Genomic DNA, 20144 nt, shown 5'->3' on the forward strand with positions numbered 1-20144 from the left:
AGAAAATCAAAATAAAAATCCACAATACTTTCAACTGGGATGTGCAGATATGTAACATACCTAATACCTTGGAGAAACTAAAATAAATCAACGTTTCTTACTTAATACTCCAGGGAGTAGTTTACCCACAATGTTTTTTAATTCAAAAGGGAAAAGTAGTTAAATATCTTTGCTCCTCAGAATGTTGTAATTAATATGAGGGAGAATGACTTTTTAATGAGGGTGTTAAAAACTAACTCTTCAAATAAGGAACATTTAGAACTGATTAAAAAAAATCCTTATTCAAGACCTTCTGAGCACTTACTATGTACTAAGTATGATCTTGTAAAATACTCAGAGATCTATATAAAATAGTTCCTTGATTCATACGAGTTCTCCAGAAATGTGCAGGAAAAATATACATAGATTGGATATGTGTGCATATGTTTGTGTATGTGTATTTTGTTAACATAATTATGTGTCTTATAATTAGATTTGCCCCGTTACTACCACATTCTATTATTAGCAATGACACATAATTATGTTACAAAATACACACAATCCAATATAATATATATCAACTATATGACAAATATACATACATGTATATACTCATGTATGTACACATACATATAATTTATATATGTGCATATGTATATATAACTCACTGGTTATACAGTTTCTATGTTCTATTCAAAAATACTGAATGTAAGTCACCAAATTTCAGTACTTTTATATGGATTTTTGATATTATTTTATCATGACTTACAAGGAATTACCTATGAAGACTTTGCCTACTACTGAAAATGCTCATTAGAATAGCACCTAGATACAAGAAAATTTATAATATTTAATCCACTTGATGGAAATGAACAAGTTAAATGAACAAATTATTCAGAGCCAAGAGAATTATGAGTATCTGAAATTTCCAGAGTTCTTGTGATTCATATTTAAATGTAAGTCCCAAAAGCTAGCCCCAGTATAAAACAATTTCTGGCAAGAGACTGACATTTTTCCAATGAATAATTTAAAATGGAACTTTTTCCATGTGAACTGTCTTATATCTTGGCAGTAGGCATAGCATTTCAATAATTTATACAATTTTGAATATAATATAGTTAATGCCATAAAAGCAATTTCTTTGATATTGAATTATAAGAGAATGCACTTTGGCCACTATAACTAATGATCTAGGGGCCAGCAAATGGCAAATTACCTTTTAACCCAATTTTAGAGAGAATCTGTGCATGTAACCATAGGACTGCACTGAGATATCTGGGTATATAATTGCACAATAACATTTGGTTGTTACATTTTAAGCATAAATAAAGCATTCTATTTGAGAAAAGCAGATAAAGAAACACAATGATTTAAAAATGTAGAATTTGTGGGGGAACAAAATATTAATGTGAATCATAATATTATTATTTAAATTTCTGAATAAGACCTGTTCTCAGAATATTTCCTAAGGCAGAACTCTGATCACTCTGGAGATGTCATCATGGTTATTCCATGACAGGTGAGCAACCACACATTAGTGTGATAATGCACAGCTTTTATGAGAAACCAAGCAATGTAATGTAAAAATGGGTCTTTCAAGGCAAATGAACAGGCTGAGGGCTTGCCAGAGTTCAGGGCATAGATAGCAAGTTGTGACTCCGTGACTGCATTCAGACTACAAAGGGCTTGCAGTGGATGGTGAGGATTTTGCACACACATAAACATACAGGCACTGTTTATTTTCATAGACCATGTAGATTTCTACATTATGACAATTTTCCAGCTGTGATGATCACGTGTCTTCAGTAAGCTGCAAATTTTTCTAAATCCCAGAATGGTGCCATTTGAGTTGGTGCTAAGGTAAATCCACAGATATTTTGATGAATTTGTATGGTACAAAATAATAGAATAGTTCATATCTAAAAATCTGGCAAACCTGGACTTTCATTTCTAAATGGAAATTGTCAGTCTTTAGACTGGTGGTCTCCAGTGTACACATGCACATTTGTTTTGACCTACCAAAAGGTGACTTTAGGTATTTCAACCTAATAGGTGGTTTGGGGTTTGTCTTCCTCATTCTTTATATATTTTCCACATTCTTTTCAATAAGTGTGTACTACCTTTATAATTAGGAAAATACATATTATGTACAAATAACAAAGAAACCAGAGTACTTCAGAGAAACCATTATTTTTTCTGATTGCACTGACATGACACATCTTCTCTGCAAATGCAGAAAGCAGCATAGCAGGCTTTAGATATAAAAACGTACTAAAACACATTTATGGAAACCTGAGCCTCACAAAAAGAACTCCTATTGAACCGGAAGAGGCTTACCTCAAGAAATCTGGGGCTTCCCTGGTGGTGCAGTGGTTGAGAATCCGCCTGCCAATGCAGGGGACACAGGTTTGAGCCCTGGTCTGGGAGGATCCCACGTGCTGCAGAGCAACTGGGCCCGGGTGCCACAACTACTGAGCCTGCACTCTAGAGCCTGTGAGCCACAACTACTGAAGCCTGTGCGCCTAGAGCCCGTGGCAAAAAAAAAAAAAAAAAAAAGCAAGAAATCTGGAGTCAGGTGTTTCAATATAACTTTATGAGTCCAAAGGTAGACATTGGACTCTCTTGTGTTTCAAAAAATGCTAAAGCAAGCTCTTAGCTCTGGGAAATATTTACAAAGAAGGCAGCTGGGTTCTAGCATGACACAGCTGGGCTGTTTCCTCTGATTTATGTAGAGAATAGTTCACTGCCAAAGATGAGGCAAGAAAAGTTCACCCAAGCCATTCCAGAGGGCATTTGCTGGCACATTTTCAGACAGAACAGTGGCGCTGGCCACCAGGTTTGTGGGAATAGTGACTATACTGGAAGGAGGTACCTGCTTTCCTTAAGATAAATTCCTGGAAGGGAAATCATTGGCTCACTGGGTTGGACTTTTTTAAAGTTCTTAAAGTATACTGCTGAATTGTTTCCAGGAAAAAGCTCATTATTAATTCCTAATAAAATGTTATCATCACTGAAGGTTTTAAAGATAATAGAGTTGGTTTCTTAAGAAATCTGCCCCACTAGGTATGTATACCTAGATTTGTGTGCTCTAAGGCATTTCATTTGTGGTGTTCTTCCTATGTATTTTGCAACTATTTTCTACTGGGGATGAGTTACAAAGGCATTGTAGATTCCCTGTGATATACAACACTGCTGTAAGTGTGTTCTAGCCTTCCTGCTGCTGCTGCTGCCTGAGGGAGTAGCTGTTATTATGGTCCTGATTTTAAGCAGTATTTTATATCTTTGAACCATCCAAGTAAATGAAGCTGAAGCTAGCCTGAGGTACAGAAGAGTTTTGAACTCTGGTGTGTAAACATTCATGTGTAGAGGCCAGCTCTTGATCCTCCAGCAAAAATGAAGCAAAAATAAAAATCTTTACAGTCTAAAATATTGAAACTCTTGTATAATAATGCTGTATTTCTGCTTTAAAACTGTTTATTCAGCAGGTGAGGAACTTGCCTTCAACCAAAAATTTTTAAATCATTAAATAAATATTAAGCCTCCAAAACTTATCCTTTCTAAACCAGTGACCTTTCTTTATTCTTTTTTCACATTAAATTATCATGTATGGTAAGCCTTCTTAATATAACATATGTACATACATGTGTATTTACATATGTGTGTGTATTTATATATATCTGACACTGAAAATCTACCTAGCGAACACCTAGGCCTTTCCTCAGTAAGAAATCTGTCTTAAAATTTAGGGATTACTTGCTTTCTTTCATCCTATTTGATGTATAATCCATATATTAGGTAGTCAAGCAAAGATGGAGAGAAAGGAAAGAGAGAAGGAAGTCATTTCTAACTTTGATTTTTTCCATAACTCTATATCCTGTGGGGTTTATCACTCTCAGATGCTCACTTTCTTCTCTCCATCACTGATTGACTTGACCCCTCCTACATGAACCAGTTCTAGATTTTCCCAAGGGAAAATAACACAGTGGGGAAAAGTTGCTCATAGCACCTTTCTACTGAGTGCAAACTATTAAGGTATCATCTCTTCTAGGGATAGTTACACTTTAATATTAAGCCCTTGCAGGCAAATAACTGCTCTGAGGCTTTGAAGGAGGGCTCTCTAACTAGAGTGGAGTTTTTAAATAAATAGGAGAGGGAAGTTTATGGAGAAGACTTTCTGGTGTCCTGTAAATGTTACCAAAATCTGTAGATTTTGGAGCTCACTCCAAACCTACTGGTCTAGGATCCCCTAAGTTGTGTCCTCTCTACCCCAGGATTCTAAAAAAAACTTACCAGATCATCCTGATGATTATCTGGGTATAGGAAACTACTGTTTTTAACCATCAAATTCCACTCAAATGTCATCTGTTTCATAAAGCCTTATCTAAGATCAGTATCCCCTCCAATTCTGACCCCATAGGCAGAGTTAGATTTACTACTCTGTGTTCCCAAAACACCTTGCTGTACAGAATCTACTTTGTAGGATTTATGATTCCACATCATAATTAATAGTGTTAAGTTTTTCTAACTCTTTAGACATGGACTCCTTAAGATTGGTCTCTCTAAATCAAGTTGGTTTCTCAGTAAATATTTGTTGAATGAATGAATGGATGGATTAAAATAGGTCACTGCTTGTTCTGCCAGTGTATATAGCTGACCCCCTGAAGGACATAGTAGACTGAGAACAATTTATACATAGGTCTTATAAAAAAGGAAAAACGCTAAGTTAAGCAACATGATTCAAAGTTTGAACTGAAGTCTGAAAGATACATTTTTTTAAACACTTTCTTTGCCCCCCAAAGCAGTTCTGACATATTCCATCAGTAGGTAATTCACAAATCTGGCAAGTTTGCATTTACAAGTCACACTTAGCTATTTTTTCCTCCTATCAGTGATGGGATGAGGGAAGAAACCATAGAAATCTCTGAAATGCCATAAACTATAAAAAGTCAGTTTATAGTCTCTGAGTTGGAGAAAACAATGTTTCTAGTTAGATGCAGTCCAGGAAGCCATCAAGCACCCATCAGCAAGCCAGTTTAGGAAAAAAATTCATGAAACAATTTCTTCTCTCAGTTTGAGAACAGCACCTTTTCCAGGAGATTTGTTATGTAACGAAGATTTGCTTTCACTTTCTGGGGGCTGGCCAAGACTGAAAAGGGAAGTGCCAGCCTAAGGAAAGACTGTCCTTTTGATATTGCCAGCCATTACAAGATGTGGGAGTTCAAAACAAGACAATTCTCCGAAGATTTATAGTTGTGTTTAGCTTGTTGACTCAAGCAGTTTGGAAAATCTTCAAAGATATAGGCTATTCGAACTAACCCAGACTCCAAGTCTATGGAGAGGGAAAAAAAAAAGCAGAAATAATATGTACACATTAGTCAAGTCAAATACTTTTGACCCTTAATTTACATAGCTTCTCAAGTAAAAACAAAAAAAACAAAAACAAAACTCTAACCAAAATACACAGTCCTGCCTAGGATGTGACAGCTCATTCTGTTGAAAATAAATTTATGATTATTGTTCAATTATTTCTCTGGGTTTGCATGGCAAAAACTATAGTAGGCAATGCAGTACGGAAATGTCATGCTTTTAAATAAGTTAAGAGAAATAGTGAATCCCCAATCTTGGAGAATCCTTGAAAACCGTCACATAGGACACTTGGCACTATAATTACATTTTCACTATATTCTCAGAATTTATATTATATCATCCTTGCGGTGGTATGAAATTCTATGGGAAATCATCATTATGAAGCCAAAGAAATATTAGCTCAGCACATAAAAAAAAAAAAACAACAAATATTGTTGAATATCACATATGTGTCAGGCTCTTTTCTAGGTACTTATAATAGGCTGTTGAATGAGGTAAACAAGGTTCTGACCCAAGACCTTTACTTAAGTTGCATGAAGAGAAGACAGGCAATAAACAAGTAAAGAAATAAATACAAATGACAGATTGCAAATAACACTATAAAGAAGAAACTATCGATACCAGAGGAGGGGGAGTGAGAAGGAACAATGTTTTGTGGGGTGTAAATGGTTATTTCAACAAGACACACACCCAGAAAAATCTATCTTGCTTGAAGATGTTCAAAGTCATCAGTGACACAATGCTTTCAGATGAAATTTAACCCTTTAACATTCCCTCAGAAATTCACATTTCAGTGTTCCTTCTTTGTGGTAAGCTTTAGAGGTGGAGAAAGTCACTATGGGAGAGGTGAGTCAAGCAGGACACAAAGAGATGGAATCGCTTTTATTTTTATTTTTTGTTTGACCCAGTGAATTATGCATATGACCCAGTGTATGCATAATTCAATTAGATACATTAAAACCTTTAAAGGTTTTTAGTAATGAGCCTATGGCTTCAGAGACTGAGTGGGAAGACACGTAGTACACCTGCTTATAAATCACTGCTGTGATTTTTATACCCTGGCTATGGAATCAGGTGATTTTTGGGCCCAGAATATTGTGGTTATAATAACCACAACTGTGGTTATAAAACATCAACTGATGTTTCTTAACAATCTGTGAGTATTTGTGGACCAGCTTAAATACATAATCCATCCACCTTTTAGCTCTTGCAGCCTAAAGAAACCCTCCAAATGGATTTGTATGTACTGTGGTCTTTCACAGACTCTTACAACTTAAGAACTTGATGGGGCATTCAATTGATTCTAGTAAACCAAAGAAACTGCCCAGATCCAAATAGTCCATGTCTTGCATTTATTTACAGTTAAGGTAGCCATCAAATACATCCTCTAAAGATTTTCATTGTTACGTGTGGCACCACCTCACATCTCATGCAACTTCATATAGGTGTGAACTCTATTTTAATTATTATCATCTACACAGACATTTTTAAAAAAATATTTTCCACCAGCTGCCACCCCGCTACGAATCAGGGCTGTAGTCCAAGGACGCCAGGCTCCTTGTCTCTGACTTCTTCACACCAGCGTCCTGGCCACAGTCCCTGAACAGACTTTTCATATAAAATAAAAGAGCGTGTTCATATGATTCCTGTGTTGTACATATTTGTCACCCTTATGTTGACTTCTCACATTTTTAATGGTCATGTTCCACACTACAGGATGAGTTGTTGGAAGAAATTTAAGTTAAATCTGTGAAGGCTGCTCACTAAACAAACAAAATCTTATTTTATTTATACAGTTCAGAAATTATGTACAAGTAAAAAAAGAAAGTAACCATGAGGACACTCACAGACTCAATTGCCCATCACAGTGCAAATGGTAGGGAATAATCCCAAATAGCTGGCTGTGTGGAAATTGTTAGTATTTTGTTTGGATATGTATTCTAAGATTTTTCTTACTAAGAATGCTCCATCCTGCCTGAAGACACCGTGATAGATGGTTCCAAAAGGAGAAGGCAGTTGGGGCAAGTCAGATTGCATACTTTTTGATGAAAGTGAAACCAGCAAGAGATTTGAATTACCTTAAATGAATCTAAATCTATAAATGCATCTAAATATGCATCATTTCCCACCCCCACCATGGCATCAATAGGAGTTGAGAACAGGGTGGTAAACAGTAGTTGAAATTGAGTCCAGTGAATAATTGATTAAAGGCAAAAAAGGTTATGTTTTTGAAGGTACAAGAGTGATTCCTTTAAATGTATGTGGGAATTAAAAAAAAAAATTTCCCTCCAACACAGACTTTAAATCCACTCCCATCCCTATTGCTTAGAAAGTTTCCAATGTTCTTCAATGTCTCTAACTGGTGATAAGCAACAGTTCATTATTAACACAGATGTAAAGTTGTGTGTATCCCCAGTTAGGGTCCTATTAAAGAAAAGTTATTCTGTGATTTAGTGAGAAATCTAGAACTTCTACCTTTCAGTGTTTTTATTTATGGTTTCATGATGATGATGACAATTTTAATGTTATAATAATTATTTCCTGCAAATTAAACAAGTGTATATTTAGATGAATATCTTATTCCTTTATTACTCTGCTCTAGCTCATAAATACTTAAATAATATGCACAGCAACCTAAATACTCATTAAAATATAGAGTTATTTAGTGACTTAAAAATTATTGAATTGACTGAACACACTTCTTTTTAAACAATTGATTTTTAAGTTAAATTTATAAATAAAAAGGTTGAAGGAGTTTGATATAAGGTATATAGAAAAGAAACAGATGTCTAGAATAGTAAGTTATTTTAACTCTCCTCATTTTTCTTTTTTCTATGCAAGCACATAGAATATTGGACATGCCATAAGAAATGTTTTGTCATTTAGAAAGTTCAGTGGCATTCTTCCCACCTGTGCACATGCATCATTTATACACAAACTGTAATCCAGAATGGGAGGGTCTTAAGACACTCGAGACATTACCATTCTCCAAGCTCCTGCAACCCACGGTAGAAATATCACTTTTCTTTTCCTTTATATCTTAGCCTAATGTTCCCCGGATTCATCCCAAACCCTTCCTCGAAACCACACCTTATTCTGGAGGCAGAGCTAACAATATCTCCATTTCTGTTCTCTTACATCGAGGTCACTGATAGTTCTTCTGTATTATAAATAGCACCACAATGAATAACTTTGTGGATAAACTATCCTTCATGGTTTGCTCTAAAAGAAACAAACACAAAATTAATCTCTGATGATTTGAACCCAGAAGGCATACCTAGTAGACCTGTGTTACTCATGTAAAATGAGAAAGGAAAATATGGAAAATATTTGTCTTCTCTTAGTTACTTACCAATCTGCCTCCCTCTTTTAATTTTAAGTTCCTCGAGGTCAAGGATTATGCTTTGAAACTTTTGCATTTCCTGTGAGTGCAGAATTATTCCCTCCATAATAATCAGTAAAACTTTGAAGTCTTGAACTGGATATGCAATTCAGCAAAGCAACACCTGTTTTTGCCTCCCCAAGCTACATACATTGCATGTGAAGGACTTCATTGGCCCTCTCTACACACAACATCTGTTGCCAACAGGTGATGCATTCTGGGGAGAAGTGCCTTGCCAGAGGGATTTCCCTTGCTAACATCTTCTTTCCAGATGTTTCTTTCCTGTAGCAGATCCTGAATTATGAGGCCCCGGGAGGTGGTTGCAATCACTGAACTGACATGTCACACCTGGAATTCAACAGTCTTCCCCCACCACAGAATTTCCCATAGTTAAATGTTAAATCTTAAGTTTATTGCTAAGGGACTTGGCTATTTCTCTGTGAAATCAAATATTGTGCTTAATATTAGTTTACGACTTTAAATATAAGTAGATGTGTAAAGATGAAACTAAACTATTTTAAAGCCAGATAAAATTGACAAAATAATTTAATTTAGAGGCTAGAATGCATGGTCTTACGGCACTCCATCATTTCTCTTAAATATATACACGTCTGCCCAAAGTTGAATCAGTTATATGTTTAAAATAAAACTAACCAGACTAGACTGATGTCTGTATACTATCTTCTACATAAAGAAGGAAAGTATCATATAACTTTTTGTTTTTTTAATAGTAGACATTGATATATATGTATCTGTATATTTATATATATATATATACACACATTCATAAATATACACACATGTGTTTGTATATACACATGTATTTCATGGTTTACTATATCAAACCAATACCTACATTCATATATCCAAAGGATATATATGTATTTTTTTAATGTTATAAGTTTATTTTTATTAAATCTTCAATTCACCAGTAAGTCTTGCACATTTTTCTCTACTTTCTTCCTAGGGTATTTTAAAGTTTTTATTTATGTTCTGTTTCAGTTAAGCTAAAAGGATTCTTCTATTTGGAATGGTTTTAATTTTCTATTATTTGCCTGAGAAGAGCTCAATGAAGAGTTTAATGATAATATGTCTTAAATGTCAATTAAAGTATGTCATTTAGGAACAGATACAACAGTATATCACTTAGGAATAAGCCCTTTCCTCAATCATATCACCAGTTATTTATAATTGAATACTTTATATTTGTAATCAAATCATCCCAGATTTTCATGTAGCAGAGTTTTGGTTCCATTAAAAAATAAAAGATGATATTCAAAGTATGAGTAATTTAATTTATCCTTATGACAGATTTTAGTTACTGGTTTTTAAAATAACTCTGAAAATATATCTCTTGCCAAAAGAAACCCTAAGACTGGAAAAATGAGAAAAATTCCACTTAAAAAGCATGTTTTTGGGCTTCCCTGGTGGCTCAGTGGTTGAGAGTCCGCCTGCCAATGCAGGGGACACGGATTCGTGCCCTGGTCCGGGAGGATCCCACATGCCACGGAGCAGCTAGACCCATGAGTCATGGCCGCTGAGCCTGCGCGACCAGAGCCCGTGCTCCGCAACGGGAGAGGCCACAACAGTGAGAGGCCTGCGTACCACACACACACACACAAAAAGCATGTTTTTGTAATAGCTATCAATGTATCTAATTGCCATGTATTTAGCTTTGACCTGAAACTTCAACATACTATATTTTTATATAGGAAACCAAAACTTATGGCACAGGCCCATTGTGTATACTGTCAAAGTGGTGAACTTCTGAGAGCGATTTTAAGGCATAGGAAAAGAGCAGTAGTGAAATTAAAGTTAAACACCAAATATGTGTTTTAAAGCATCTAATAATAATATTGATAGCTAACAATGATGCCAGGAACTTTTCTAAATCCTTTAACATATGCTGACTTATTAATCTTCACGGTAGCTATATGGGGTTTGTACTATTATTATCTCCAGCTTGCAGATGAAGACCTGAGGCTGAGGTAACACAGCTAGCCTGTAGAGGACACAGGACTTATATCCATGCTGTGCAGATTAGAAAACTGATACCTAAATTGCCTTTGCGACCCTGAAATCTTACATCCCAATTCTGTACATGTTTTACCTCACTTAGCTCTTAAATCACCATGTAGGCATAACTGTTCTGCTAGTTTAAGTTTCTTCCAGATTTCCATTTTTCTTTAATCATTTCAACAGGAAAACCATCATTATAGTGAAGATACATGGATGGAACAGACAGATGGCTATATTCTAGTTTATGTAATACAAAATATTCACAACAATATTTATTGATCATTTAAGCACTGTTTAAGCTTTTTGTTATTAAATATTTAATTTGTCTTAAAATATTTCATAGCCAAATATTAGAGAAAATTAGAACAAAACAAAAAAACTCTAGGGTAATCCTGAGGATCTAGAGAATCTATCTTTTAGGTGATGACCATGGGCCAAAAGTACATTTCACCACCATAGTTTGATTGCATGATATCATGGAGTTAATCATATATAGTTCAACAGACTTTTATACATTTTTTTCTGACCACTGCATGTTTTGCCATTTCAGTTCCTCCGAAGATATATGACATCTCAAGTGATATGACCATCAATGAAGGAACCAATGTCACCCTGACTTGTTTGGCCACTGGGAAACCAGAGCCTTCCATTTCCTGGAGGCACATCTCCCCATCAGGTAAAGCAGAAAAGTATCAGTGTTGCTCGTGCTGTTCAATATCTTCCTGTAACCTCACTTGTTCAGAATGTAAGAGTCAACTAATTTTTTATATCCTTTTCATGAGGTAGTCAGGATGCATAATTTTATACTTATTCTTTATACCTAAATGCATGTAGTTCACAAAACTTAAATGAACATTTTCTGTCAGAGCCCAGAGTAGAACTTAGGTCTCTTGATTCCTAGGCAAGGTTATTTCCCCTGAAGTATACTGGATAATCACAAATCAATAGACAAAAGATTCAAATGGAAATATCACAAGAGAAATATCTTCATTTAAATGTGTAAGGCTTTTATTCAATCGCATTCACATGTTAATAGGCCAGCATGAACTACTGAGGTAATCAGGGGAGAATAAAATTATACAAATTATGAGTTTGCTGCGTCTAATTTCAAACTGCAGTTCAAAATCAAGAATTTGGCAGTTAGAATTAAATTTTAACTGATGAGGGATCTAAAAACCCAAGAGTTTAGTAAGTTGTACAAGATCACATATCTAGGTGAAATTAAGGTATATAACACGTTTATCAGTGTCTGGTGCTTCTGATACAGGGCACATCCTCCTAAAGAGATTGTCAACTTTAGGAAGCTGGGGATAATCATCATCAAGACAGGTCTATTTTCACAGCCACAACTCTAACTGAGTCATCAATTTGTGTAAAATCTAAATATTTGAACTACATAACTTTAAATGTACTATGAAGTAACAGTGGTACTTTTAATGAATAAGATCCCACCACATTTCAGATAAACAATATTTGATTTATATTTTGGGCAGAAATAACTTGAACAAGGCTAGGATGAGGAAATCTCTTTTAAAGGAATCAAAAAGGCATATATTATATAGGCGTAGAAAGATTACAATTAGAACATCTATTTTATCTGCTAATGCTTTCTTTAATATCACTTATCCTTAAGTGCCTTTTGGTTTCCTCATTTATGCAGTAGGACTAATGAGACTTACTCACATCATACTCTTAGTATTACTATTAATGTGAGAAAAAAATCAATAGAACAGCAATATACCCTTACATAATATGCATTATGGTCCCTGTAATATTTCTGAACCATGAGTGTGCTTTTGACTGCCAACATTTCACTCTCTAGAGTGGCTACAGAATCATAAAACTGGTATGTGAGCACTGAATTAGTGACAAGACTCTCCATGGGGTGTAAGTGAGGCAAACCCAGGACTAGCAGTTAGAATACATGTGCTCCAATCTCAACTTCCTTATTCAACTGCTCAGCAAATCCTAGTGCAAATCTCTTAGCCTCAGTTACCCTCAGCTAGTTTCCTACTTTCCAAAAGTTGAATGATAAAAATCCCTGGCTATTGTGAGACTCAAAAAAGATAATAAGCATAAATGTGCATTAAAAAGTATAAGGTGATATGCAAATGTAAGGTTGATTCTTAATCATCTTTCCAGGGATTTAAATCTGATATGAAAATATAATTTTTGTAAGAATGAAGCACATAATCTCCATCTTCATACAATTTAAGATTAATAATTTGGATTTAACTCTCCTTCTTTGCAGTGCTTGTTATTATGCATATTCTTTTTATAAGTGCTTGGATACATTTTAGTTTAATTAAATACCATGAATGTTGATTAATGAAGTTATTAGAATGACGATAATGGATAGCATCATGAAGCTGAAAGAAGAAGGATTGGGTTTATAAGTTAAACTGTGCATAGATTTGTTTTTCTGATCCTACCATACAGAGCAAATGAGTAAAATTCGAATAAATATTAACTATTATCTAACGAATAGCTAGACATAGCTGATATTTTTATAAATGGATGGTCACAGGAAGGTAGCTCCACAGAGCTTCTCCCTTATCTACGGAAAAGTTAGGTTGTGAGTTCAACCACATCACAGACATTGCCTGAACCAACTGAAGTTGCCATTCCACTTGTTAGTTCAAACAACTTAGCGTACTTTCCCAAAAATATCTTTCTTGAGAAGTTTCTGAATATATGAGCTTCCTTAGAGTTACTTATAGTGATGATTTCTTCCTTTCTATATTTTCTATTCTATATGTAGAAATTAATTTCAAATTTATATTTAAAAAGTTTGGGATTAGCAGATGTAAGCTATTATATATAGGATGGATGAACAACAAGGTCCTACTGTATAGCACAGAGAACTATATTCAATATCCTGTGATAAACCATAATGGAAAAGAACATGTAAAAGAATATATATATATATATATATGTGTGTGTGTGTGTGTATAACTGACACTTTGCTGTACAGCAGATATTAAACACAACATTGTAAATCAACTATACATCAATAAAATTAAAAAAATAATAATAAAAATACTCCGAGTAAGAAAAAAAAAGTGTTATAGAAATAATGCAAAGTACACCCTATGTCCTTTACTCAGTTTCATCAATCATTTTTCCCATTTGCTTCAACATTTGCTGTGTGTAAAGTATGCAGAAATATTTTTTTTCATTGAATTATTTGAGAACAGCTTGCATTCAGCAAGCCCCTTTCTCCCTAGTGATGTTCAGTGTGCATTTCTGAAGAAGGATATTCTCTTCTGTAACCACAGTGCAGTTTTTTAATTTTGTACATTTAACATTGGCATTATACTTTTATCCCATTACTATCCATGTTCCAATTTTGTCAACTGATTGAATAGTGTCCTTTAGAGAATTCTTTTCCCTTTAGTATTGTATTTAGTTGTCATACCACTTTAGTCCTCTTTAGTCTGGGGACTATTCCTTAGTTTTTCTTAGTCTTCCTTGACATAGTCTTCCTTCCTTCCTTCTACTTTTTAAAAAAATAGAATATTTCTCATTCTGCATTTGACTCATGTTTCCTCATGATTAGAGTCTAGTTATGTCCATTTGGGATTAAATAAGTGAAGCTGTAACTTCTCAGGGAATGATATCCAGAGGCACAGGATATCCAACCCTGTTTCTGAAATTGAGAGACCTATTTACATCTCTTGAATGCAATTCACATAGCTGCTCTCAAATGCTGTGATATCATGAAGCTAAAACTCACTTAAAACTTCTAGAGAACACTGACAAGTTTACACCAGACATTTGATTTTGAATAGAAAGACAAAATAAAATTCTTAATCACACATTATTTATTAATAAATCTAGATCCAGTCAGAAAAAATAGGAAAACTTAAAAAGATAAATTTTAAAATCATAGATTGTATATGACAAATATGGAAGCATTTTGAAAGCCTCTGTCAAATTTCTACTTATTATTCATTGCTGTTTATCTTAATCTCTGCTTCCTAGTTCATTCCTATTCTTTGATATCTGGAATCTCCAGAGATGTTCTTATTTTACCCTGCTGGTGTTTATAAGCTAGCAAAGATATTCTTTTGTCTCCAAAGCCAAACTTTGAGCATGAACACTGGGCTGTGTATCTCAAACTCTTTTTCCTCTAATCTCTATATGCTTAGTGCCTTTTGAAAGGATAGTCTCATTCTAATTATCCACAGGAGTTAAGATTATTGCCTAACTCAAGATAAAGAATGTTCCGTTAAGTTCCCTTTATCCTGTTGTATTCCATCCATTCTTTCCTGTTTGTCAGGTCCTTATTTCATTAAACATCCTCTTTCTCCCTACATCTTTAAGCTCTTCTCCTCTATTAACTTTATCCTGTCCACATTTAAACAGGCTCAAGTCGCTCTTTTCTGAAATCAATCTTTTGACACATCACTTTTGTTTAGTCAACAATTATTGAGCACTTATAAAGGAAACCACAAACAAGTGGTCAGAGATGTAGGAATAGAATCAGAAAGCCATGATTACAAGAAGCCAAAAGAGGAAAAAATTCCTGGAGCAGTGAGTGGTTAAAAATGTCAATCAGGTTAAATAAGATCAGACCAGTTACCTTTGGGTTAGATAGTTTGGTGATCATTGCAACAATTCAGTGACATAATGGACCAGAAACTCAGCTGTGGAGGAATAAAGAGCAAATAAGAAGTGAAGAACTTAGATGTGGAGGCAAACTATGAATCCAGTTAGTCAAGGTGAAAATTTTGTTTTTCTACTTTTACATATATTATTTTTTGTGTGAGGAATATCTTTTGTCCCCCTCTACAATTGTCAAACTTACTCCTTTTTCAACTTTTAATGAAGCTATTCCTGAGCATCCCAAGAAAAATCAGGTGCTTCTTTCTCCATAGTTACATAGTACCTTGTGCCACCATTCGTGTGGGACTAATTCTCTGAATTGTAGTCTTTGGTTTTGTTTGTCCATGGTCTTATGGGACAGGGAACTCCTTCTGTCCAGAAACAGTGTTTGTTGACCTTTGTAACTCATGGCTTAGCACAAGACCTGGCACAAGATAGGGGCTCCATAAGTACTGCAGAGTTAATGGATGCTGCTCTCTGTTCTTGCTTCCCACATGACTTCTTAGAACTAGAAATTAAAATTTGAAGAGATAACATGGTAGTGTCACAAGCAAGTATTTCCTGTCTGATATCTCCCCACCACCTTTATCCCCACTACCTTTATCCCCCTAATATATCCCCCTAATATAAATTCATACCCCTAAATATGAATCACCCCTTAATTTCCCTTATGCCTTCAATATGGTTGCACCTCTGTGGTACTGTGATTTATAAGAATATATATATATATATATATATATATATATATATATATATATATATATATATATATATATGACCTTCATGCCATTTCTGGCACCGAGCTCCCAAAAACCCTGGAATTTCACATCAGGGGAGTGAGCTATAAAGGTGTTTTTATTATGTTAATGAGGTGACTTTGGGACCACACCTAAGGTTGGTTGCCAGGAGAACCAACTATGTGATTAGAGGATTGGAATTTTCAGTCCCACTCCACTGACTTCTGGGGAGGGGAGAGGGGTTGGAAGTTGAATCAGTTCTCAATGGCCAATGATTTAATCAATCATGCCAATGTAATGAAGCTTCCATAAAAAATGTTAAAGGACAGAGTTTAGACAACTCCTAGATCAGTATACATGTGGAAATTCAGGAAGAGTGGTATGCCCAGAGAGCCTGGAAGCTTCTCCCCTCATCCTTTCCCCATACTTTGCCCTATGTATCCCTTTCATCTGGGGGTTTCCAAGTTATATCCTTTTATAATAAACCAGTGATCTAGTAAATCAAATGTTTCTCTGAGATCTGTGAGCTGCTCTAGCAAATTAGTCAAACCCAAACACAGGGTCTTTGAAACCTCTAATCTATAGCTCGTTGGTTGGAAGCATGTTACTGAACTGAACTTTGAATCCACTCACCTGCCATGTAGCAAAGCCAGTTTACTGACACCAGATGTGCTGAAGGAAAGTATAGTGTTTATTGAAGGTGCCAAGCAAGGAGAATGGGCAGCTTATGCTCAAAAGACCCCAGACTCCTCAATGGCTTCCAGGGAAGGGATTTTAAAGACAACATTGGGTGAAGGCTGCAGGATGTATGACTTTCTTCTGATTGGTTGATGGTGAGGTAACAAGGTGGTGTTTCAGGAAACGTAATCATCAATCTTCTGGTTCCAACCAGTCTGGGGTCTATGTGCTTATGGTCACCATGTAGTCATCCTCCTCCTCCTGGGCATGGTGGGTCTTAGTTTCTGCATAACAACTCAAAGATATACTTAGATTGTTATGTATATTCATTGAGGAGGAACTAGGATTTTGTTTTATCACCCAACTATTGTTTCTTGACTGCTTTTCCTTGGTTTCTGCATTCCCTCACTAAACTAATTAGTAACTGAATGAATCTGCTCTTTGGAACTCAGAGAAGGCCTAGGAGACCAAAGCCTTTTTCTAAAAATAAGAAATGTGGTACACAGAGGGGCTTTTGTACCAGTGAGGGCCCCACAGGGTCCTTTCAGATTCAAGTGCAGGTGATAACCTGGAATTGCTACTGACGTTTGTTGGGGGTGGGGGAGCAGGGAAGTCTTGTAGTACTGAACCCTTATTCATGGAATCTCATGCTCTCTCTGGGTAGTGTGAGAATTGAGTTAAATTGTAGAACACCCAGCTGGTATTGGATAATTGCTTGGTGGTGTGGGAAACCCCCCATCAACATGTTGGAATTAGGTTCAGCACTTTAACTCCATTAATGTAAAGAGCAGCTTGCACCAAAGAAATTTTAGTTAATATGGTTCAACTAACATGTATTCATTACTTTATGTAGTCTAGGAAAAATGGGAGATACTTGTGTGTACTTGTCTCATATAAGCCTCAAAACTGAACTGTCAGAGGGTATTGTCATCCTCATTGTGCAGATGAACATGGCACTCAGATTGTTTAAATAAATTGCCCCAAATGAATATGAGGTTCTTTTTTTCCACTTTTTACTTTGAAATAATTATAGGCTCACAGGAAGTTGTGAAGTTAGTGCAGAGAGCTTCCACATACCCTTTACCCAGTTTCTCCCATGTTACATTAGATGTAACTGTAGTATGACACCAAAACTTGGAATGGATATTAGTGTAATGTGTGCATGTAGTTCTACATCATTCTATCATATGAGTTGATTTGTGGATCCATCATCACAATCAAGATACAGAGCTATTCCCTCAGCACAAAGATTTACTGTATGTTATCCTTTTAGCATCACATCTACTCCTTCACCATCCATCATCTCTAGCCCCAACAAACACTAATCTGTTTCCCATCTCTTTAATTTTAATATTTATAAAATGTTATGTAAATGAAATAATTCAGTGTGTGACCTTTTGAAATTGGCCCTTTCACTCTTGAGATTTATTATCTAAGTTGTATCATACACCTCAATAGTTTGTTCCTTTTTATTGCTGAGTAATATTTTGTGATATGAATGTACCACAATTTGTTTAGCCATAAATGTGTTACAGAATATTTTGGCTGTTTCCATTTTTTGGCTATAACAAATAAAGCTGCTTTGAAAAACCTTGATTTTTTTTTTCCAACCCACATATGTTGTTATATTTTAAATAAGTCTTTTGTAGATAGCATATTGATGAGTTATGTTTTTGTTTTTGTTTTTGCGGTATGGGGGTCTCTCACTGCTGTGGCCTCTCCCGTTGTGGAGCACAGGCTCCGGACTCGCAGGCTCAGCAGCCATGGCCCACAGGCCCAGCCGCTCCGCGGCATGTGGGATCCTCCTGGACCAGGACACAAACCCGTGTCCCCTGCATCGGCAGGTGGACTCTTAACCACTGTACCACCAGGGAAGCCCGAGTTATGTTTTTATCCACTCTGACAATCTCCATATTTTGATGGTGTATTTAGACCACTTAAAATTAATTTAATTATTGATTCATTAAGGCTTATGTATGACATCTTTTTCTTTTGTTTTCTGTTTGTTCTCCCCTTTTTTCTTTTGTTTCTGTTTTCTTTATCATGCCTTTCTGTGTGTTACTTGTGCACTTTTTAGAATTCCACATTGTTTTATCCACAGTGTTTTAGAGCATGCCTCTTGGTATATATTTTTTAGTACTTTCTCTATGAAGTATATAATATATACATAACTTATCATAGTCTGAGGGTATTCATATCTTACTACTTCCAGTGAAGTATAGAAACCTTACCTCATTTACTCTCCCACTTTTCTAATGTACTTATCTTAAATATTTTCTCTACACCATGAGAACTGTATCAGACAATGGTACAGTTTTTGTTTCACTTGTCAAATATGTATTAGAAAACTCAAGAGAAGTAAAGTGTTTTGTATTTATCTATCTTTTTACTTTTACCATTGTTCTTCCTTCCTTCCTGATGTTCTGTTTCCTTCATTTCTATCTAGAAAACTTCTTTTAAACTTTGTGTGTGTGTGTGTGGTAGGTCCACTGGAGACAAATTCTCTTAGTAGTCTTCATCTGAGAATGCCTTGATTTTGTCTTCATTCTGGAAAGATATTTTTGCTTGGAATAGAATATTGTGTTTAATAAAACAGGTCAGTCATTATTTAACATTCGAGTAGCCTTAAAATGGCCATAAGGCAATATTTGGAGATCACATGTATCAAAGTATAGAAACTTTTAAATAAAAAGTAAATAGTATTTTCCATGCTTTCCATAAATATTGCTATGAGTTTACCTCAGCTATAAGTTAAATAATATAAACTGTTAATCAAGATAAAATACACTTTTCCAAACTAAGAGATTTTAAGGACTTTAAGATTTTCTTTTTTATAGTGTTTATTTTATTTTTACTCGTTGACAGTTTGCTTTATTTATTTATTTATGGCTGTGTTGGGTCTTCATTTCTGTGCGAGGGCTTTCTCTAGTTGTGGCAAGCAGGGACCACTCTTCATCGCGGTTCGCAGGCCTCTCACTATCACTGCCTCTCTTGTTGAGGAGCACAGGCTCCAGATGTGCAGGCTCAGCAATTGTGGCTCACGGGCCCAGTTGCTCCGTGGCATGTGGGATCTTCCCAGACCGGGGCTTGAACCCGTGTCCCCTGCACCGGCAGTCAGACTCTCAACAACTGCGCCACCAGGGAAGCCCGGACTTTAAGATTTTTAAATGACAGCAGTTTCAGGATAAACAGAGTAAATAGTCAAGGATTCATTAGACCATTTTTCAGCAACCTAAGACCTGTGAACCAAACTGGCCTACTGTCTATTTTTGTAAATGAAGTGTTTGTTGTCATTGTTGGAACACAGCCATACTCACAACCTTACACATTCTCCATGGCTACTTTCTTACTGCTATTGTAGAGCTGAGTAGTTG

At 35.6% G+C, this 20144-nt stretch overlaps 1 protein-coding gene across 3 annotated transcripts in view; it reads left to right on the forward strand.

Moving 5' to 3' along the window:
- The window catches only part of NEGR1 (neuronal growth regulator 1), a 909422-nt gene that overhangs the window by 533016 nt on the left and 356262 nt on the right, over positions 1-20144 (forward strand). For 2 of the 3 annotated variants that reach the window (XM_049703327.1, XM_049703332.1), the window contains one exon: positions 11298-11492. In XM_049703327.1, the coding sequence (XP_049559284.1) occupies positions 11298-11492 (195 nt within the window). The remainder of the gene's footprint in view (positions 1-11297; positions 11493-20144) is intronic. The other variant, XM_012537085.2, reaches the window with a different exon arrangement.

The sequence above is a fragment of the Orcinus orca genome, chromosome 1 (assembly GCF_937001465.1).
Source record: "Orcinus orca chromosome 1, mOrcOrc1.1, whole genome shotgun sequence".
Classification (NCBI taxonomy): Eukaryota; Metazoa; Chordata; class Mammalia; order Artiodactyla; family Delphinidae; genus Orcinus; species Orcinus orca.